We start from the raw sequence: 22,831 nt of genomic DNA, 5'->3' as shown, positions 1-22,831 counted from the left end.
TTTTGATTTTTGAGAATAGTTGATATGCAATAAAAAAGACTGTTCTTTTATTTCATTGACCATTTTTATTTCACATACATAAATAGTTTTGACATTTTAAAATTTCAGTTTTCAAATTACTTTTATTTTTCAACAACCAATAGAACTTAGATGCTAGCTAAGCAATTCGCAATTTGAGCAAAACCAGTTCCCACAAAGGAAATGCTGGTCGGTTTCTTGGGCCGTACAGAGCATATAGTTCAGATGTGTGCTTTCTAGGACTAGACTTTTGGATAGCGATGCAGTTCGTGGCCTGCGTACCGCATACCCATTAGTTGACTTAAAAAAACAGTTTCGATAGCTGCTTGTACTCTTATCCAAAATGGCATAAAATACTCTGATAAGCGCCTCTGTTAAAATACATGTTTCGTAATAAAATGATTCCTTGTAGTTAAAATATACATACACGCTTATGAATCTTTATGTATAATTAATATATAGGTATGGTAAATTGTATTGTTTCAAAATTGAGTGTTCATCTTTGCACATTTAAGGCCTGTTGTTTACTTAGCTTAGGTTTGCGTTTTGTGTTTTGAGTTTTGAGCTGAGTGTTCGTTCCTCTAGAACTTGAACTTGAACTTGAGCAAGCTGTTCGATGTGAGCTGTGTTCCTTCGCTAGAATCTATATATGCTTCCTGACTAATTCCTCTGAGTGCGCGTGTGGGTGCTAAGACTATGTGTGTGGTGTGCGCCGTGCGCTATGATATACAAGATCGTTTGTTGAAACCAGACAAAACTGATGCCACCTCCAAACCCATCGTTATCGTAGACAGTTGATTACAATTATTAATGCACATGTACTTAAACTAAAACGTATCCTACGAATACAGATCAGGGCAGTCAAGACCAGACGATGCTGCCGCACTGGCTTCCAACTTGCTTGCTCTCTGGACGGCTCTTCACTTCGATGCGGGGGCAGTCCAACACTCTACAAATTCCAGTTAAAGCTCCCTTGGGCGGTCAACAAGCTAAGACCCATATCATAAAACGATGAGTTAGTTACTAAAGCAAAAGTAATATACTCTGAAAACATACTTTCAGTGAACAGTTTGCCTAATCTCCTCTCCAACAGAAGTTATATTAAATGTAGAAACGAAATCTTTGTTTATGGTTAAAACTAAACAATATCATGACATTTCCATTTTTCAAGTGCCCGTCCAAAAGATCTTTTACTGCATATGAGTAAGGATCCTGCCTAAAACTAACGACTAAAATTTTGACTGACTACGCTGGTTGTGAGGGAACTTAGGGCTATAAACTAGCACACAGATACGATACGATTACGGATATACAACACGGTTCCATTATTAAATGCAGAGCTGAATGACTGGTGACGACAGGGGCTGGGGGTGCACACTGATGGGGTCAACGGTTACTGGTTACATAAACACTACGAATATGCCGCTCCATGCCAGCCACTGCATCCACATGGACATCCAAATCTCGGGGCCTCATTCCTGCTTCAGTCGCTTGGCCTCGTTGCCCACGTCGCCTCCACTGCTGGCCGAGCTCGGAGTCATCTGGTGCTCCGTGTCGCTGGTAATGTAGGCGAACTGGCACTCGAACTCAAAGTCCATGTCCTTTTTCTGCGATTTGCGAATAGTAAACGGATTTTAGTAAGCATATGTAGAATGTAGTGTTATCAGCTTACTAACCATCCTTTCACAAATGACCGCAATGGCTGTTTTGTCTTGTGCCTCGGCGATTTTGTGTTCCACCAGGTAGAACATGTACTCATCGAACAGCAGGCGAATCAGGTGGAAGCTTCCGAAGCTGGAGGCGGATCTCAGCGTCAGGTCCCGAATGATCATAGAGCTGTAGAAGCTCCACTTTAGCAGGAACTGGCGGGCGGCTCTGGCATAAGTCGGCTTCCCGTTGTACTCCTCCATGGCCGACTCCACCACCAGTTGCAGCCAGCTGGCCCACTGCTCCAGGGAGCTCTGCTGCTGCAGAGCGGCCTTGAAGTCGCTCTCCAAGCGCTGGACCACGGCGGGCGCACATTGACTCACCCAGGCAGCTTGCTCCTGTGGGATATAATGATCAATTAGTTGGGTTATTTATTACTATAAGGTATATCTTTTGAAAACTAGCTGATAGGTTTGCATATCACTCATACGTCCTGTTGCCCTACAAAGTACCTAAGAAACGTGTTCCTTCACCTTTGGTTGTCTATAATCACAAAGGACCCACCTGAACATTGTGGAAATCGACACGATTGAGATCGCTTAGCATCTGGGAGATCTGGGCACCATTCTGGAGCACTGCTCGAGCCGCCTGCGCCAGGTGATTCAGCGAGGTGTAGCGCCGCAGCGTTTGGCAAAATGCCGAGACGGCACTGGTCTTGATCTGGGCCAGCTGCTCCGGCACGCCCAGCATGCTCTCGCACAGCCAGATTTCCAGGTTCTTGGCGAAGTTCCGAATGGCCTGGGTCAGGGCGTTTGGTATGGAGCGGAGCACATCCGGTATGATGACATCGACGGTGTTCTGGTAGAATTGATAGTCCACCTGGTGGGAAGGAAAACAATATATTTAAGATTTATAATATCAGACACGGCGCAATTCATGAAGTACAAAATTAATGTTAAAACAAAATTATTAAATTCCACAATATTTTACGATGCTGATTGAAATCTATGAAAGATTGTGAATCGTGGAACATGCCCAGCACTCGGGACACGATTGCCGGCTATCTATTGGCTACCATTGGTGGCCACTCCACCCACCTCTCGCACGAACTTTTGCACTTCTGCGCAGTGGCACAACAGATACAGCTTCGTCTTGCTCAAGTACTTCTCCTCCTCGCACTCGTCCAGATTGTTGTTGTCGCTGGCCCGCCAGAAGTCGCGCAGCAGGAACTCCACGGTGTTGAACTCCAGATTGAGCACGGCGTCCAGGAAGGACTCGCAGTGCTCCCGATACAGGCCCCGGAAGGTGTCCACGTCCTCCAGGGTCAGTTCGCTGTTAAAGCTGTGGTTCAGCTCGATGGGCGGAAACGAGGGCAGAGCACTGGTTCCATCGCCGATGTACTGGTGACGAATGGATGGAATAAAAACAATCAATAAATGGATTCGATTCAAAAATAGTTCTTAAAAATATAACAATATATTTTTTATGATCCCTACCTGAATGCACGCTTCGTAGGTCTCCGGCTTGAAGGTGTGCTTCTTGGTGCCGTTGCTGTGCCGCTGGCCATGGCCACCGCCCAATCCATTGGAACCGGCCAGCTGTCCGGCGGTGCTGCTGGTGACGCTGACCATCGGTCCGCTGCCCGGTCCGCCGGATCCGTCCGAGGATGGTCCGTAGCCGGCGGCCAGCATCTGCTTGTCGTCCATCGCCTGGCTGTTCAGCAACGAGCCGGGCTTGATGCGGATGCCATAGTAATGGTACTTGGAGTTGCCGCGCGTGCCCAGGCGACGTGTGCGCAGTCCGGAGAACACGGAACGTATCAGCTTGCCGAAACTGGCCGCATTCACGGGCTCCAGCTTGTGCTCGCTGCAGTGCTGCATGTAATGGTTGTACAGCGTGCTCCTGGGCAGGCTCACCCCATCCGCCGTTTCGTAGTTGCGCGACAGCCACTTGATCTGAAATAGAGTTGGATGTGCATGGTGGTATATTATTAAGGGATGCTGTCCGTGGGGGCGTATCCATGGATGCACTCACCGTTGCCGAGGCAATCTTGTTGCTGCTGCCGAGCGCACTCTGGTCGGAATCCGGGGAGGCGCCTCCGCCGCCCGTTCCCAGGCTGCCGCCGCTAGCCGAATGGGTCGTGGTCGTCGAGGTGGGCGTCTGGGGCGTGCTCTGCGCCTCCTGGATGTACGCGACCTCCTGCACCCAGTGGCGATTAGTTCCGTTCACCCGGTCCGCATCCCGCTCCCAATCCCTGCTACTCACCGTCAGGCTGTGCGGCGAATCGCGTCCATGCGACTGTGACTGCGACTGCGACAGCGAGTGTGCGGAGCCATTGAGGAGGATGCCCTCCTCCACGGGCACCAGGTACGGCAGCGTCGTGGAGTGAGCTCCGTTCGAGGAGCCTCCGGCCGACGAGGTGGCTCCGTACTGACCCGTGGTCGAGTAGTACGCCGTCTGGCCGTTGCCCTGGTAGTCCCCCACCGGGCAGAACGAATACGTCCTGAAATTGGCAAGGGCAAAGACAAGGGGTTTAGGTAAAGGTCGAGCTTATCGATCTCCCCCCGGATCTACTCACATTTGCGTCTGGCTGGAGTTGCTATGGTACAGCTCAGAGTCCACATATTGCACTTGGTAGTTCTGCTCCTGGCCCGAAACTGAAAGAAACCAGGATAATAGATTTTATAATTGGAAAACCACGATCTTGGGGTTTTTATAGAGCCTCTTTTCAAAAATATTTTGTAATATACTTCACAGCTTGACTTTGGATAATTAAGAACTTATTTTTTAAGTTCGCCTATGATCGATTGCTTAAACTAACTAATATTAAAAGAAAGATAATATAATGCGGATTGAACTGATGTTTTTCCGTCGGTAACCGTTGGTGGTAAAATCAATTAATACACTTTAATAATATTATTATTATTGAAGACACTGGAATTTTCGGCACTATTGGTACATGTTTCAACTCATTGATTAGGTCAACAGCCATTCATTCAGTCCATTCACTGCATTCAATTGGCACCACGGAGGAAAACACTTGACACCCACAAACTGAAGACGAACACATTTAACCCAACACAACACAGTTGCCTCCAGATGCACTATTCAAAGTTCGAACTAAAAGCGATTGGATGAAGAGTAAGATATTTACCACCGCAGTATGACAAATTATTGTGGCGTCGATGGTGGTGGTGGTACATGGTGGTGCTGGAGGATACCCCCGAAATGTTCGTTGCGGCGGCACAAGACGAGTTTGCCAAAGAGGAAGTGGATGGAGTGGATCCGGTTCCACTTCCCGATCCTGATCCCGTTCTCGAACCCAATCCAAGCGCGGAACAGTTGCTGTAGCTGGTTGCACTGGCGCTGGCCACGAAGGTCTGGTGGTGATGGTGATGATGATGGTGGTGCAACTGCAATTGGAGCTGGGCGGGTGGTGCTGGAACGGGATTGGCGGCCACGGATTGCTTGCAGCGGCACTTCTCCAAGAGATTCGAATAGGCCACGGCAGCAGCGGCGCTGGGGCTGACCACTGGCGGCGTTGGCGGCGACTCCAACGGAATGCTGCACGGTGCGGTTGGGTGGTGGTGGTGGTGGTGCGTCTGCTGGTGTTGTTGGTAATGGCGCGTCTGGCAGTCAAAGCCGTACCGCGAATGCATTCGTTTGGCCGGAAGTGGAGCGTAGGCTGCTGGAATTGGTGGCCCCTAGTCCGGGTGGGTGTCCTATGGTACTTCAGATGATTCCGGTAACGACTTTGTACACCACTTCAAACTGGTTAGGTTTTGAAAAGATCTCGCTTTCATTTGAAAACCCAAGCAGATGCCTTTTAAGCTTTCGACTAATTTCGAATAGTTTTTGTTTCTTTTCAATTCCAACTTGAGAATTTAGGTTCCAACAATTAGACACAACTTTTTTCTAAAATAAAATATAAAATTCAAGTTCATAGGTTCGAAGTCCAGAGGTGTAAGCTTGAAGATTTGTAATCCAAAGTTAGGAAACCCATCTCATATTGAAAATATCCGAGTATTAAAGTTTGTGAGAATCCAACTCTATGAAATTCAATCCAACGTAGGAAATATGATTAGAAGAGTCATCCATATAGAAGGCATTCAACGATTCTGTAACATCGTTTAAAAACGGCGACGAACAGTTGCAAGTTCAAATATGCAAATCGAAGACGCCAAAGCTTAGTTTCGTAAGTGGAGAAGTCACCCGGTTGCTTCTGGCAACTGGCCAGCAACTCAGTTCGGAAAGCGAAAGTGAAATCCTTGACCAGGCAACCGCTCTCCATTCAGAATTGTCCTGCTCCAGTGGGTGGTATTTGTATTTGTAACCGACTAACAGGTTTGGGTTGCGATGACTGTGGCCGGAATCGAATCGAAGGACGGATGCTGGATGCTGGATGGCGTGGAAACGGAGCAACCAGTGCCTGCGAACGGTAGAATTACAACTGAATCCAAAATCAAATGTTATCCTAGCAATATGCCTCCGAAAATAATGATGATGGCGAACTCACGACGACGGCGGCGCAGCAACGAATTAAATTACATCAACGGCGGCTGCTGCCTCGGCGGTTGGGTGGTTGCCGGGTGGGTGGTTGCTATTATGATCCGTATGCCCGTAGCGAGTAATCCAAGCCAGACCCTCGAGTAGCTTTTTTTTGTGCTACCCCGTCCTTGCCGTCCATTCCCATCCTGCCGTCCCCGTTTCAATCGGTGTGCTGGCTAATTCCGGGCTCAAAGTCGCATTTTCTGGGATCTGCACAAGTGGTGGTCGACATGGGTGGACTCGGGGGACGACGGTGTGGCGTCAAGCTGGGATGCTGGATACGGGAGCGGGATGGCAACAGGACGACGGCGTCAAGGCAACGCCTCCTGGCCAATCCCAATCCTCACCGGTTGCTAGGCAGCCTCGCCGTCTCGCTTCCACCATGCGGCGCTCTCGCTCGCACGCTAGCTCTTCAACCCCCGGGATCAGGATGCTGAAGGATGTATCCTGGCCAACCAAATCGTTTGCTGCCATCCCTTCGTCGCCGGGCTGCCGTTGTGGGTGTTTCCATGGCCGATGATAAGGTGCGAGCAGGTGACTGGGTGGCTTGTTTTTGGGTGGGCATTTTGGAGCCCTTTGGTTTGGGTGGAGCACCATGAGAGAAAGCAGCCGGAATGGCATGCGATGCGTGGAATTTTTCCATATTCTCCCCGTGGTCAGGCAAGTATTTCCCTTCCTTTTCCATTTTTTTTTTTGTTTTGGCAGTTTCCTCTTGGTCACCGCTTTTCATGACATATTTCAGATATTAATTCCTCGTCGAGGAGCACATGTCCTGGTGTATGTGTGTGGATCCTGAAGTTGTTGCGGTCAGACCTGCGGCTGTAAACCGCCTGACCCCCGAACCCTGAATTTTCCCTTTGACACGCTGCTGCAAACTGTAAATATTAACAGGTGCCCCTTGGGGCATTTGGGGATGAGAAGTGATGAGTGGCGTGAATATGGAAACCTGGATATGGAAGCGAGGAGGCGCTGCACTGGCGAAAGTCCTTTAAAGTTGTCAGGGCATAGGACAATTCCACTTCGACATATACGAAATCTTTAGAGGTTCTTTCAAGTGGACCGCATTCTCGCCCAAAACATTTTGGCTTTTCAATGACTTTGGTTTCAGTGCCAAAGCAGTTTTGCTTTGGTAATTGCCTTTGGAATGGACTCAGATTGAATCTTTAGCAGATTGCAGATGAAGTGTTATGAAGGATAACAGCTCAGCTGGATCTTGGGGCAAACGAAGTTAACTTGGACAGCTTTTTATAGAACAAAAGTTATCTTGACAACTTAAAGAGCGATATAAATATTTTTAATAAATAAAATTAGCTATGTAGTCAGGATTAGATCAAGTAAACAAGTACATTTATAAATGCAAATAAGGGTGATATTTTAAAACATCTAAACTGATTAAAGAAATTATCATACTACAAACTACTAAAACAATTTGAATCCCCTGATGATCTTATCAAAACGAGAATAAAAGCACAAATATTTCCAAAGACTTCATTGTCGAGCTGAATGATAGATCAATCAAAAAATGTATAATGAAAAGTTGAACAAGCTCGATTGATCAGAGCGATGAATGTTCTTTCGGATGTTTTGAGAGTTCAAAAGGTTTATTGCAATATCCACTTTGGTGCGCCACTTGTGCAAATTCCCAGCTCCACTCCACATGGGCAACATGGGAGCCGGGTTGTGCACAAATTGCCAGGATAACGATAACAGACAAGTGCAGGATAAGGCGGAGAGGGGGAGCGCAGCTGGCTTATCCTGCATCAACTACAACGTCAACAAACAATTAACCTTTTTGTGAGCCGGACACACTGGCAGGGGATGTGAGCTTCACGGGAATCGGCCCGGCTACCGTTGTTGGGTCAGAGGTCAGAGGTGAGTCCTTTGTAGAGCTTCACTTGCTCTGATTGCCACCGCGAGATAGCATTCTCCGAGAATTATGAACTGCGACTCGCTTTTGACAAATAAATTTGCGCTTATCTCGATGGGCAGCGGGAACAAATAGGTTTTTGTTGGCACAATTAAAAGAAGCCCGGCATATGCCACAGTTCCCTAACTAGCTTGGAACTTGGAAGCCAGCTACTTGGCAACATGGCAACCACCACCCACATCCCAGTTGTCCACCTGGCCATCCTGGCAATCACCGACCAACCACTTCAACTGGTACGGATTCCCGCGTTTTGTATGTTTCTATTTTTATTCGCTGGCATTATTAAAGGTTAAGCTCGTCGTCTTCTGCCTCGTCGATTTGATGAGCACCCAGCAAATCCGTATCAATTGAAAAGTACAATGCAACATATTCGAGAAAGGTACGAGTAAGTTATGACATGGGCATCCCCCCATCCACGAACACCCACCCACCCAACTGATAAACACCCACAACAGGAACGAAGCTGCAATGCCCTAACGCACGGAATATGAAAGGGATTCCGCATCAATTTTTATTGGCAATCAGTGCACTGGGAGAAAGTTATTGGTTGAAAACTTTACAAGTACGCCATGAAAATTGAAATAATAAAATTAAAATAAGACATAAGCTATAGATTTTTCCTTATAATTTGTATGGTACATTTTCCAAGCAGATATATCGCATAGTTTTGAAAGATTTCTCGCAGTGATGCAGTTGAGGATCCTTTTAAAAAGGACGAAGGTATTAGTTGACAGCGGGCGGTTATTAGCGAGTCGTCGACTCATCCCCACCCACTGTGCACCCCTCCCCTTCCATCGGATCAGGATGAGGCACCGTGTGAAGCCCTCTCAATTTGTTGTGATTACCCGATGTTGCCATTCGGATACGGATGTTTGCCCTCCTGCGTGTCCTGGTGGTGGTAATTTGTGCTAATAAAATCAAGTACGATGGCAAACAATCAGACGACCGACCCTTTTCCCGTTGTCCGATTTCGTTGTAGATAGCTATAGTTTCGCGGCGAAGTGTAATCTCGATTAATTCATTGTGCGGCGCTCGAGTGGATGATAATAATTATGTGTGCGCCGGGTGGTATACTCGTATCACAACCCAGTGTGTCGTCCTCATCCTTGTATTCATCATCCATCGTCTCGATGTCCCAGCTGCACTTTGCCTCTTTGTTGCTTTTTGTTTTGCACGTGGCTCGTACGGATCCGTGTCGTGTGTCCGTGGACAGGTAGTATCTCAATCCGCAGCGGGGTGTGTGTGCGTCTGCCAGCCATTCATGTGCCTAACCAACCAACCCAGCAACCCACCCATCTCATCACCTATCCATCCATCCATCCATTCATCCGCGTTTCAGTTTTCAAATTAAGTCGCTTTAATTGTGATATCAGGCAAACGTTTAAAATACGCCGGATTTTAAGCTGGTCCTTGTTTCCGGCTCACTCCCCAACCCTCCTCATCCTGCCCCTCCCGGGACATGTTGATCCTGTCATTATGTTTGTTTACAAAGCCGCGACTTTTGCCGTTCGTTGTTTCCCGTTTGCTGGTGGCCGCTTTGATTTTCGCCCACTGCAAGTGCCGCCCATGAAATCAGGAGTTTCCCTTTCGGCTCAGGACCTGGCCAAAGTGGGTTTTTCCGCTCTCAACTGGAATAAATCGCTAACGCGAATCGCACGTAACTGCGATTTTTTTGCGGCATCGCAGTTTTTGCGCTTATTATCAAAGTGGCATCATGATTGATATTTATCCATCAGATTTTGTGGCATATTTCATTAGGAGAATTTTGGCAGCACCAATGATTTAGGGGTTTTCGAAAGCGATGTTCTCTTAAAATAATAATAGGATTTATGACTCCAAACTTTTGATTACTTTCTGACTGGGTTTCTTACGATAAGAGGTCTAGTTTTCTTGCCAAATGTTCCTTACTTATTTAAAATGTAAATATTTTTTATAAAATAGAACTTGGTTGCGTATCATAGTTAAGTAGATCTATAACCAAATATCCTTTTACATTCTGGATTCAAATAGATTCTATCTTATATTACTAGACTCACCAGTCACGGTGATGAAGGGCGTTCCATCGTCATCCTCGGTGGTCTGCACCACGGTCACCTGACCATTGGCCACCTGCTGGGCCAGATCCACACCATCCTTGATCGCGGCCAGATCGGCCATACTGTGTATGGGTATCGAGTGGGTCACGGTGGTTCCATTCGGTTCCGTGGTGGTAATGGTGCCCATGGTGTCGCTGCTGCTGTTCACCACATGCCCGTGCAGATGGGCATCGCTGCTCGAGTCCTCGGCATCCATGGGCAGTACGACGCGAATCACCTCCAGCTGATCGGCATCCGTGGCTACTGCTCCCGTCGAATCGTCGTCCTCGTTGACTAGTTTCTTCTGCAAGAGCTGGCAGTTCTGTAAGAGGGGTAAAAGTTTTACCTATTTATCCAGGTAGGATAGTTATTTTATTAAATTATTTTATCTTTTTTTCGTGGAGCACCAATTTCTATTTCATAAATTTAATCTAAATTCTAACGACTAAATCTTTGCTTTATCAAAGTGACAGTCACGTATAGCTAAAAATAACTAAACAAATCCTTAAATACATTCTTTATCTCTAATGAGATTCAACTAAGTTAATCGGGAATGCACCCACCTGTGTCATGACATCCTCCAGTGTGGCGGACACAACGACTCCATCCTCCGTGCAGAACTCAAACTGCTCGGCATGCGGCGGTGGCGATGTGGTGCTATTGGTGGTGCTGCCCCCAATGACTCCGTTGGTGGCGCTCTCCACCTCGACGGTCAGCTGCTGCTGCTCCTCAGCTGAGTCCTCAGGTGGCGAGGTGGCATCCACGATGCCAGAGCGCGTCGAGAGGATGAACTGGCGCTGTGGAGCCAGGCGTGTGGTCATTGGGGTTTGATGTTTTGCGCTCGCTGCTCCACAAAATTATTTGCTCCGATGATGATAGTGGCTGCACCTGGGTTGCTAAATTCGTTGACTAGTAGTTAAGCTCGTATTCTATTCTAGATCCCTCTAGTACTAGGTATTTACTCGTATTCGAGGTCTAAGGCAATGGCGGTGTTTAGGTTCAATGTTTCGGCTTCTTTAAGTGGCCCCTGGTGGAGATGCTGTAAGGAAAAAGTGAAATTTTGCAAACTTAACACGGAATGTCGTCAATCAAAGAGCAGGTATTCAATAAGGAATCAACATCATCATCCACCCGAGCGCTCAATCCCACCCCGTTCCCCTATCCCAATGGCCCCCGCCTGCCAAGGATCCTTTGTTGTTGCTGCGGATGGTGGTGTGGGTGTGGGTGGTGGTGGTGCTGTGGTGGTGGCTTGTGCTGCTTCCGCTGGGGCGTTGCTATGAAATTAAACTTTTCGCAGGTATTTCTTGATGCTTTGATTTCCTCATCGCTTTGTTCTCCGCGCAGCAGGAGCAGCAGCAGAAAAATATATCTCTACGTATATAAGTATAAATATGTGCATATATAAGGATGTCTATTGTGTACAATGTCGTATTTTTTCCGGTCGGCCATTTTGATTTCCGTCCAATTGTTGGGGAATCTTTGGGCAAGCTCCTTCGTTTCAAGTACAGCATACATTTGGGGGCAATGTTTTGGGGATTTCTCGTTTTTTTTGTTGTTGTTGGGCAATCACCGGAGGCAAAAGCGTAGTTGGTTTTATTTTTAGGAGGGACTTTCATAAAACTTTTAAAGTAAATGAAAAAATATTCAAATATTTTCGTTTGGCCTCGAGAAACTTTTAAAATTACTGGTAATATAAAAGCAAACTATATAATTTGGTTTCAATTTCCTGTGAAAAACTTGAACATTGAATACAACTTTCTCCTGTAAATCCTCTATTATGTTACACACCTACTACTAACTTAATTATCCTTAATGATTGCCTCGTGTCATTGTGGGCCATTGAGTTCACTGTACTTACATAATACCACACCCGGAAAGTCCATTTTTGGCCTACGGCTCTGCCTTCGGCCAATTAAGTTGGGCAAATTGTAATTGTCGAGGACAAAATTACATGCGCGTATGAATCAAAGGAAAACACAATTTGTTTAGGTAACTCACATATATCGTTAATAAATAACAAGTTTTTTTTTCAGCAGAATTTATGCTATGGAAAGTTAAAGTTTATTGCAAAGTTGAAGTTGATTTTTCTTCCTTTATATTAGTTTTAATGATTTCAGTTATTTAAAATGTTAGATTTTTAAAGTATTAAATTCTAGTTTAGACAATGATTTCGTTTATATTAAATTCACTTTAATGTTATTCAGTTATTTCAAAAGTCTTTAAGCTCTTTGTGGATCGATTTATGAAGTCTGCAATGTGATACTTAGAAATTCAAATTTTTTTTGGAAATTTCTAGTCTGGCAGATTTGTTTTCGTCCTCTTTTGCAATCCTGCTGATTTGTAGCTTCTGAGTTTCACACTTTCTGCGCTTTTGCTGCCACTTTTGCACCTGCCACATGCACTTGCTCTCAGGGCAACCGGCCCAAAGTAAATAAGTTGTGGAGAAGGCGACGCTGGCGACGTCAACGTCCATTCCGAAAAGGGGGAACTGAACTCCTGCTGGGGGCAGGGGATTGGTGGTTCGGTTCGGTTAATGGCAGGGGATCCCCCATTTTAGAAGCGCGGACAGGACAAACGACCCGGCATACGTCACGTTCAAAGTTGTTGTTTATAAACAATAAACGAAGTTTGGAGTTCCATTGGATGGGGTGGCAGTACGGTGCTCTGGAGTGGGTGGATAGCTAATGCGTTGCCCCCGGTCGGAAGTGCACTCGTCTACTCCTTTGGTTCCTTAGTTCACAAATCAAACGGCGCGCTGGGCTAGCGAGCTCATAAATTTGACGCGTGAAAAGTGCAGCTCACTGGCTTTCCAGGGGAAGTTTTCCCAGTCACGACACCCACACTAACACCATCGTCCTGCACAGGTGCACACCTGTACAGTACACACCCACACAACGCGAACAAATCACTAAGGACGCGCAACGCCAAATTATTGATCAAATAAATTTTTCGGGATTTTATTCTCCCTTCAAATGCGCTGCTCTCGCCGGATTTTCCCTATATGATGGCGGATTTACCGTGTGTATATAGCCGTCTATATATATATCTGTAGAATATATCTGCTGGCTGCTATAGTTATTGCTGCTGCGGTGTGGTTACTTCGAACGTGAATATGCAACTACGGCGGAAAAAAGGTTTCGCCCAACATCAGCACCAACGGCACACAAACTGAATAAACTGATCAAACTACCAACACTCCGGCAATGACAATGGCCAAAAGGGGTTGATAGTTTGGTAATAGGGAATTCGAATTGGTCAAAATGCACTCGCTGCTCCTACAGCCGGTGTTTTTGTTGTCTCGGCTGTTTCGAGTGCAGTGCATTTTCTGCTGGCAGAGCGAGATGGAAACTCATTTGAATGCCGTTTGAATTCGATGCCTAGTACAACATGTGTTAAGCCAACATATACAGTCAAAACTCGCTATGTCATCTTTTTAAAAATATAATATAAAAATAATTGAAATAAACTGAAATAAAAATAGGAAGTGCAGGTTTAAAGGTAACAGTTCCATTAATTATATCTTACTACTATATGTACAATAAATTATTTAACTCTATTAACTATACAAATGCGTTGTTTCAAGACTGGTTCACTGTAAAGTTACATGCCACAGCACATGGTCAGTGCAAAAGAGATAGACAAATTTACAAAATTAAGTGGCTCGGGGTGGAATAGCTGGAGTGGGTGCAGCACTTTCGGCCAGTCCGTGGCATTGACCCCTTTTTTAATGTCCAATAGCACCACCACCTGCCCCTAAGCCACCACCTCCTCCGCCGCCGGCAGCTGCGTTGTTATAGGGACAACCCACCGGGATGGGAATGGGACATACGGAATGCCAAATATAATATGCAGAAGCTCAGACAGCGTGACGCTTTCTTTCTGGCCTAATCACATTCACTTAACGGCTGCAGCAGGTACGATAGCAAGGATAACGGAAACATGTGTTGGGCACAGGACTCGAATTTGGATGGTGCGGATGTGGAATGCGCATCACAGTTGGTTGATATGGGAATAGACATCATTGTCATACTATTGTAGAAATTATTAACTTCCATTACTATTTATTATCAGGAATATCTTTAAATTATGTAGATAACTTTCATTTATGTTTGTAGATATAGTCTTATTATAGAATTATTAGAAATATTTATATTTCTAACTAGCATTCCTACTTCATCGTATTTTATGGCATATACATATACATTAAATCATTAGCCTTCAATTGTAATGGAGTTGTATTATTTTTTGAAAAAGCATCACACCCACTAGTTAGTTCGTAAAACTTTTAGAACAATATGAAACTGATCATTGCCATGATTATGTTTTTTTTAATATTACGCACTTTTGTCGCCATTTCAATTTCGCTAAGGACCAATGGGCAAATTGACATTGACATTCATTGGAATGGACACTTCATCAAATGAAGATGATGAATGCAATGCGGCAGTTCCTTTGTTAGGCGTGTGTCATACGTCCTGCCCCGCCCCCTTACACCGCGGCCGTGTCCTTTTCCCCCGCCCACCCCGTGCCCTTTCCCATTCCATCTGCTTGCGGGACACAAGACGGAGGCAGTGAAGCAGGACGAGTGGCAGCAAAGCGGAAGTGCACAGGAGGTTGGTCCTGTACACTTTTCCAAATTTTGTAAGGAACATAGATAGCTTACGAAGCCTAATTTCAAATGGATTGATGCGCATTCCTTGGTTTTGAAAGGAAAAGTTAAATGCTTTAGAACTAGTAACACAACCTTTTAGTTACTGACATGGCTTCTAATAATCTAGCTTATAATTTTGTATAGTTAAAAAAAAATGTTAATTTTCTCTCAAATCTGCTAACTTTCCCAATCAGCATGTATTTTTTCGAGTGTGCCGGGAGTAGTGGATTCCTGGTCTTACACCTGGCGCAAGGACTCGTTGTAATGTGCAACCGGCCATGGCACACTCCATATGGATATGGAACGTGGATGGAGAGGTTCTTCGGGGGTGGAGAGGGATTCGGAATCGTGGAAGGGAGTAAGGGTGGGATGGCTGTTCCCAGTTTTCCTTGGGTTACAAATTGCGATGCCTCGACCGCCACGAGGACTCGACTTAATTGTCTTTAAATGGCTGAGCGCCTCAGATGGGAAAACGCGTAAATGAAAATGCGGAAAAACCGCTGACTACCTGGCTGGTTGGGTAATTTTCTCATTTTCTCGTTCAATGAAAATTCGCTGGCTACAAAATGAGAAAACTTCACCGGCTTTTGATCTTTTCGTTTGAAAGTAAAAGTTTTTCTTTCATTTTTTTCCTAATAATGAAGAATTTTGGATAGGGTGGTGTAATTATATGTACAGCTATATATACTAGAATCTAGAACATACCTTAGTGACTAGGGAGCTCGGCTCCTGGAACTCATCTCCAATATTTTGGGTTTTCGAAAACCTTTCCGAAGTTTGTTATCCAATATTCGTTGGGGATTTCTTGGGGATTCCTTTTTATAATTGGTATTCCTGCTATTCCTTTGGTTTTCCAACTGGATTACGACGTAGTAACGGGACCGGAAGGAAATGGCTAGTGTTTTGGACTTTTTTGTTGCTAGGCAACAGAACAAAACAACAAACACACGTAAAAATCACGACTGCTGACATCTTCCGGGTTTCGCCTGGTCAACTCTTTACGTCGCAAAATCTTCTGCAAATTTGTCACTTTTTATTACGAATTTTCATTGTTTCGGGGGAATTGAACACGTTCTAATTGGAAAAAACAAAAAAATAATAATTTGTTGCTGACAAAAAACAGCTGACAGCAGTGCTGGTTAACCCCCAAGACAAGTGGCAACGCTCACAGCTGTTCGAACAGTGCTGGTAAGCATGCCACTCACACGTTAGCGTTGAAAATTTGAAAAAAGGGCGCCCTTTTTGAATCGAACTGAAATGGCCGCATACTTATTGTTTATGACTGGTTGAATAAAAACAACTTTCACGGAATGATTCTGTCGTCGGGCATTTTTGCGACCTCCAGCAAACGTGATCAATTTGCCGCACATTGTTTGTTAATTAATTTGTTGGGATATGCCATTTTAACACTTGTGGTAATTAGAAAAGCAAGTAAAACGAGCGGAGGAATGAAGCAATAATGTGGGCACCTCTTACGTCCGCTTGTTTACTACTTTTTCTAGTTTTATTTTTTGCGTCCGCTTGTTGTATTTCTGCTTTGCCTTGCTTAATTAGGCAGGTTAGGCACTCAGACTCAGGTGAGTGTAGTGAAGTGAACACGTGTTGCACATTAGCAATCAGCTAGCCATAACCTGGAATTTATTGCACTGCCTTCGTAAACCCATAGATCTGCTGCAGCGAATCGTATTTAATATATATATCTCCTATTTAGATGCAATCATGCTGAAATTCTGCCTCGTGGATTGGCTGGCTAAAGGGGATGACACTAAATGTGGGCTAGTGGGTTTCCATTACGGCTTCAAGAGTTTTATTTTGTGTCAAGTCCAGGGCGTCGCAATCCTCAATGACTGCCAACAGCAGAATTCTGACACTGAAAAAAGTTAAGGAACATTAAATTTATTCATGGAATATCAAAACTAGAAAAATGGAAAAACAATAAATACTTTTCTAATGGGTTTTGTTTTCTGTCAAAACAAAATTCCTTTGAAAAGATAGTAACAATCTACGTAATTACTAAAAATTCGTGACAGATCTGAAAATGTCCATGTCTATCACAGAAAACGTGCACCTAAAACCCTTCCTTATAGCAAGGTATTTATTTTAATGTCTTGCAAGATTTCTAAAAGTAAACAACGCTAATCAATGATGAACGATAGCAAATTAGGGGAAACGAGGCTTTAAAACATGTCTAATTGTTTTTCTTGTCAGAAATAAGTGCTTGCCCAATTTTTAGGGAAAATATTTCAAATATTATTCATAGGAGATAGTTAACCGTTTTTTGCAGTGTTTTTCACGCGTAACCACAAGAGCTGTAAAGTAGCATCTATATATATATATATATATGAACGTGTGGTAAGATGGGGGGCATTAGGGGGGCTACGAACCGACCACAAATGGAGACAAAGGCAGGCGGCTAGCACGTTTGTTGCACCTCTTACGTGGTTGACAATCGTTCACGTTTGCCCGGGGGTGTGAGCCGAGAACTGCGTCAAAGTCAGCTTTCAATGGCAGTTTAGTCCGCCCACGTGTATACGTAACCAACTTGCAGATATGCCCAATACATGTTCGCACACAACGACACACACATATGTATCTTGAGGCAGCTGTTGCAACATGTTTCGTGTCTTTCGTCTTTCGTGTCGCTGTGTGACAAAAGCGTTTGTTCTCGCCGGCTTATAAGGGCCAGAGCGGCCTCCATGGCGTATGCGTAACGTGCTAAGCCCCGGGCGTTGCAACATCAAAATCAGAGGCAAACAGAAATGGCAGCGTATCACAAACAGACACAAACTGCCCGGCGAGACATCGGCTTCTACCGAATTGACATTTTGCGGCAATCCATAGCCCCCCATGACCCCCGTAACCCCTTGAAGCCAGCGATTGACTCGCATAAAGCATCCCTCACATGTAAATTCGATTAATGCAAATGCCACTACAGCCAGCAATTGTGCACATATATAGTACGTATATATCCCCGTTTGTCTGTCAGTGTGCGCATATAATTAAAGCCACTTCCTCCACGAGCACAAGTCCGACTTGGAAACCCAACAAAGTCAGCCAAACCACACAGTTGAACTTCAATGGTGGTATGAACTACTTAAAAAATAACCCTTGGGTTATCTGAAAATTTAATTTTTCACTTTCAGAATTTTTTGAACTGAAGGCAAGTATTCGAAACTCAAGATATAGATGCTATTTCAAATATTGAAAGAGTCATAACAGCTATAAAACATCAAATAACTCATTTAAAAGGTGCATCTATCTGACTTTAGTATGTTGCGAGTAATTAGTGCTTGTGTTTGGAAATCCGTCAAACAGAATCTTGACTGTAGTTCCAAAGTGCGGAGAGTTACAGGCGGCGTCACCTTGTCGTCGTTTTCGCTGGCATCTCGGGCCCAATAGGAAATTCAAAACCCGCCTTAGGTTGATTTATCAACAGCGGCAAAAAACATTCTCATGCAAAACGTGTAACAATTTGTTGGCTTTACATAAGAGGGCGACGGGCAGAAATAGAACTCGCAATCGTAAGCGTAAACAAACGCGAAATCAATTAAAAGCAAATTAAATTCATCGGCAGCTGCTTGGCTAATGGAAAAAACAGTCATGTGTGATGTAAAATAATCCTCGGATGTAATTTAGATACCTTTAATTTTGGATATGGCCTGTTATTTTTGGATGTCGAGTTAAAGTACTAATTGGAATAGAAAGGCTTGCGATGCTTAGTAGATTTTAATTTCAGGCGGTTTGAGCACATTTAAAACTTGATAGCCATTAACAAGCAAGACTTGAGTAGAACACGTATAGTCTGACGGATTTACTTTTCCTTATCTATATCCAGTTGTTTGTTTATACGGATTTGGCCGTCATGCACCTGACTTTCCCTCTAATCTCCCATTCACTCAAAAGTCACTGAGCATGATGATGTTGCCTGACGTACACAGAAAGATATATGTGTAAGGAATATTATCTATTAATCGAATTTCTTTAGACAATATTTGATAATATTTGATGTCAAAATATATCATTATACAGATTTTATAATTGTACTTTATTGATTTCTACAATTAATTAATCCATTCCATGACTCGACCGATACTCACCTATAAACAAAATCATATAGTATCTATATATAAGGTAATTTCTTATTTGTCCAGCTGCGGGCGCACGTGTCGTTGCCCCTGTCCCTGTTCTCAAAGACTTTTTATAAACAATTCTCGAGATTTCTAATCTACATAACAACAAGAACAACAACAACAACAACAGCAGCACTGGCAATAACGAGATTGAAGTATCAGCAGCGCCAGCAATCGCAATTTGTGTTCAAATATATTATAGCCAGTTCGGTTTAATTTCAGATTATTTAAGCTTTTATTTCTATTTTTATTGGGTTAGATAGCTCTTATCAGGGGTTTCTTTATTTTTGTTCGTTGTCGTTTTATTGCTCTTGATTTCACCTCGACTTTGAAATTGAAATTTTGCAAGCTGATAAGCGCGCATATAAGTTATTTCACGATCTTTTATGTAGCAGAGCCATATTTTGTGTAACTTCATATAACACCATGCTCCAACTATCCCGCCCACTTTGCGATTAGGCCTTAGTTGGTCTGCTGATCGCCCCAATGTCGTTCGCACCTGTCCTAATTGAAGGTGCAAATTGCATGAGTCGGTGTGCGTTTCCTTACGAATATTTGAGGTTGTCATAAGCGTTTGGGTGCGTTGCCTAAGCTACCGTGGAATAAGTAGCTTAATAAGTTTTTCACTTTTATTGTCTGTAATATATATCAAGTCATATATATATAGCTTTATATATATATATAAACAATATATATAACATATATATATATATATATATATGTAAACAATTGCCAAGCTGTATTGCAAAATATTTCTTAAATAAAGATAAAGAATTGATTTACCGAAGATATAACAAAATTCCTATCCCACAATTGGATTGTGAGCATTTCCAAGCTGTAAGCAGTAGTCTTTCAATTTCCATTGTTTATTTATTTGATTTCTACTTAACATTCCATTTCATTTCATAGCCGCCACTCCGCCATGGATTCCACAATGCAGTGCTTACAAAAGTATCTTAAAAATAGTTTCACCAGCTACGCCAGTCGCAATTGTTGTCGTTTGGGGTTTTCCTCCGGCTTTCGTGATTAAACTTTAGCCATGCAATCGCGGGGTAAACAGCAAATACAGACGGAGATAGATAAGCTGCTAGAAAACACGAGAAAACACGTAAACAATCCACAAGTGCACGGGGCTCGTCACACAGTTTCAACTCCATTTTAGCCACATTTGCTGCAATATGAAAACGAATAAATTTCAATTCGTGGAAATTCACCGAACTACGTTACAATTTCGATGGACACAACACGTGACCGAAAAAACGTCGGAGCATGTGAGCAAGTAAATGTATTACAAGTGCGATAAGATTGCATGGAGTGGGTGGGGGGAAGTGGGGCGTTATTACGAGAATGTGGCACATGAGTAACCCGAGCCAGTTTTTGCGCCTTTGCACGTGCCCTGCTGCTACCAACCACCAACCGGGCGTATGTGTAACATCCGAACGGGGCGTATACGTAACGCCGTGCAAGGCGACACCAGATGCACGTGCCGCCGCACTGCAATTAAAGCGAGAGATCGCCGAAATGCCGAAACCAAAACAAAAACAAGCTACGCTCTTATGCAAGAGCCCAGTGCCCAATTGAACACGTCTGAGTTATTCGTCATCGCAGATCACATTTACCAGATTTGGAGCTTACGGAGTGTGGAGTACGGCTTACGGACCCTGTTTTTGTGTTGGTGTGACCTTTGGGGCGGCTAAAAATAGCCGAGAGCCATTTAAATACAATCAACACGCTGGAAAGCCCAGCACAAAGAGACACAGTAAGCACTGCTTAACGCGAACTAACTTAAGTGTGATTAAAACTGGCAAAATATGGATTTATAAAATGTATTACCAATAATTCAAAAGGTTTTCAAATAATATGGTAACATTTGGTTAAAATTAAAATTCCTTTGAAAAAAGAAATCGTTGGTATATTAGTTCATGTTATGGAGCTCGAACTGTTTAAATCCGAATCAACTGCAAAACAAAAACAACAGTGTTTTGTAAATGCGAAAACATTTCAACAACACGTGACCAACAACAAACCTGAGTGCTGCACTGGTGTGCGTGTGAGTGTGTGTGTAGATGTGCGCTTGTGTGTGTGTCAAATCGCTGACATGCTCGGCTCGCGTGAGAAATTACGTCATGCGTCACGAATTTTGAGTTGTTATTTATTATTATTTTTTTGTACGTTTTGGTTAGTTTGCCACTTTCAACGTGTCTCGATTAAAAACGAAAAGCAAATGGATCAAGTTCGAGCGAGAGAGAGAGGGGGCCGACGTAGCATATGATTATTATTTCGTTTTTTAAAGTGAAGCCCTCATAGAAACAACAACAAAAGCCGCGACTGTTGCGCTCTGTAATAAAAACAAAATGTCGGCCGAGTAGAGAGTGCATGTGTGTGTTGTTTGGCTTTGGGATTGTTGTTGCCAAGCGCCGGTTATCAATTCGCACTCTCTCGCGCTCTCTCTCTCTCTCGCTCACGCAGCCGCCGCCCAGTTGACTTCTGTTTCGCTTTGGAATTTGTCACGTTTCACGTGTTTTATTGTATGCCGCTGACTTTTGTTGTTACTGCTCGCCTTGAGCTTCTGCGTCGTTCTTTTCTTCAGTTATTCGTAGTATATAAATTAATAAATCCTATCGTCCGGTGGTCCTCTCTTATAGGTGACTCCGTTGTATAGGTGTTATGCGTGTCGTCTCCTTTGGCTGGGCGAAGACGTCTTAGGAAGATTAGGATGGAGGGCGTGACTTTGCCCCCGTGGTCTTTCGATGGCCTTTTGGCTCAACGAGAATGTTTAATTAAAACAAGTGGTGTTTTACGGCCAAGTGCCGGAGTAGCTGGTCTTTATTCTTAAAGTGCAAGCTTAGAACTGAATACAAAAGAATATGAAAAATGTGGATCTACCCTAGCTTCAATGCATCACGCCATAAACCCATGGTCGGCAAGCCGACTCAGCATTTATGCAACACAGCTTGGTACCCCGGATAAGGGGTGTCCAATTGCTGTTGCTGACCGTTCGCAGCGCAGAGCGCTGAACTCCGTTGGGGCGCGTCAGCATTGTTTATATGTGGCAACTTAGTTGTTAACTTATATGCACATATATTTTCTTATTGTTTTTTTTCGGTTTCATGTTTTATTGTTTGTAGCCCGACACTGTAACGGTAACTCTCCAGAGTTGAAATTCGAACTTGAGAATCATATGGTGCACTTAAAGTTAACCACAACCATATTGGTATCGGCTTGGCAAATAAATGCTTATAAATATACATATTTAATTCACACGCAACTCATTTATGAATATCTGGCAACAACAACGCTGCTCGTGGTTTTGTAAGTGCCGTGAGTGTGCGAGTGCGAGTACATGTTGTCTAGTCATCAAGCCCCAAATGTCGGCTGCACAGTGGAGCCAATCGGGTATTTTGCGATTGTGCCTCAGAATCCATTTCAAACTTATAAAAACTTCCCTTTAAAAGCAGGCCTTTTGAAATATAATCATTTTAGAGTATGTCGCCATATATGTATGCCAGTTTTTACCTTTAAAGTAGGCGACAGTTTTTGACGATATGCTTAATGGTTAATAGATGTAAAATTAACAAATTTCATAAACATTTGTTTTTTGAAAATTGTATACTTACTTTATATTTTAGTGCATGATTCATATATACATATACATACATACATATCCCCTGCCTAAACAAAGGCAATCTGTCAAATTTGCCAATCATGTCGTAGGAACCCCCTGGGCTTATCTCCCAGCGGATTTAGTGGTCATAAAATTCGAGTTTTAGTCCCACTGTGGCAATCACGTTCGCCGCACACGAAATGCCTTATCTTTATTCTGTCTCCCAACAAC

At 43.9% G+C, this 22,831-nt stretch overlaps 1 protein-coding gene and 2 long non-coding RNA genes across 8 annotated transcripts; all 3 read right to left on the bottom strand.

The window, feature by feature from the left end:
* Window positions 1-102: 102 nt before the first annotated feature.
* On the bottom strand, window positions 103-15,697 carry LOC6606957 (DNA-binding protein RFX2). Of its 6 annotated transcripts, none has more exons than XM_032723156.1 (11): window positions 15,572-15,697; window positions 10,779-11,254; window positions 10,177-10,561; window positions 4,244-4,322; window positions 3,931-4,168; window positions 3,700-3,864; window positions 3,162-3,620; window positions 2,763-3,065; window positions 2,230-2,544; window positions 1,695-2,063; window positions 103-1,625 (listed from the first exon to the last, which is right to left on the bottom strand). In XM_032723156.1, exons 2-11 carry the CDS (start codon window positions 11,034-11,036, stop codon window positions 1,491-1,493), a joined length of 2,706 nt encoding a protein of 901 aa, XP_032579047.1. In that variant the 5' UTR covers window positions 11,037-11,254; window positions 15,572-15,697; the 3' UTR covers window positions 103-1,490. The 6 variants fall into 6 exon arrangements, with proteins under 6 accessions (XP_032579047.1, XP_032579048.1, XP_032579045.1 ...); XM_032723157.1 differs by having other exon boundaries at window positions 10,177-10,537; XM_032723154.1 differs by having other exon boundaries at window positions 3,700-4,168; window positions 10,779-11,111; window positions 11,178-11,254.
* A 4,149-nt stretch (window positions 15,698-19,846) lies between these two features.
* Window positions 19,847-21,780, bottom strand: LOC116801660. Its single transcript, XR_004362153.1, has 2 exons — window positions 21,024-21,780; window positions 19,847-20,954 (listed from the first exon to the last, which is right to left on the bottom strand). It is a non-coding gene; the product is annotated as an uncharacterized LOC116801660 (long non-coding RNA).
* A 276-nt stretch (window positions 21,781-22,056) lies between these two features.
* LOC116801794 lies at window positions 22,057-22,828 on the bottom strand. The gene is made up of 3 exons (XR_004362233.1): window positions 22,614-22,828; window positions 22,513-22,544; window positions 22,057-22,456 (listed from the first exon to the last, which is right to left on the bottom strand). It is a non-coding gene; the product is annotated as an uncharacterized LOC116801794 (long non-coding RNA).
* Between the last annotated feature and the right edge of the window lie 3 nt (window positions 22,829-22,831).

This window comes from Drosophila sechellia, chromosome 3R, assembly GCF_004382195.2.
Source record: "Drosophila sechellia strain sech25 chromosome 3R, ASM438219v1, whole genome shotgun sequence".
Taxonomy (NCBI): Eukaryota; Metazoa; Arthropoda; class Insecta; order Diptera; family Drosophilidae; genus Drosophila; species Drosophila sechellia.
This window is presented reverse-complemented; position numbering and strand designations above follow the sequence as displayed.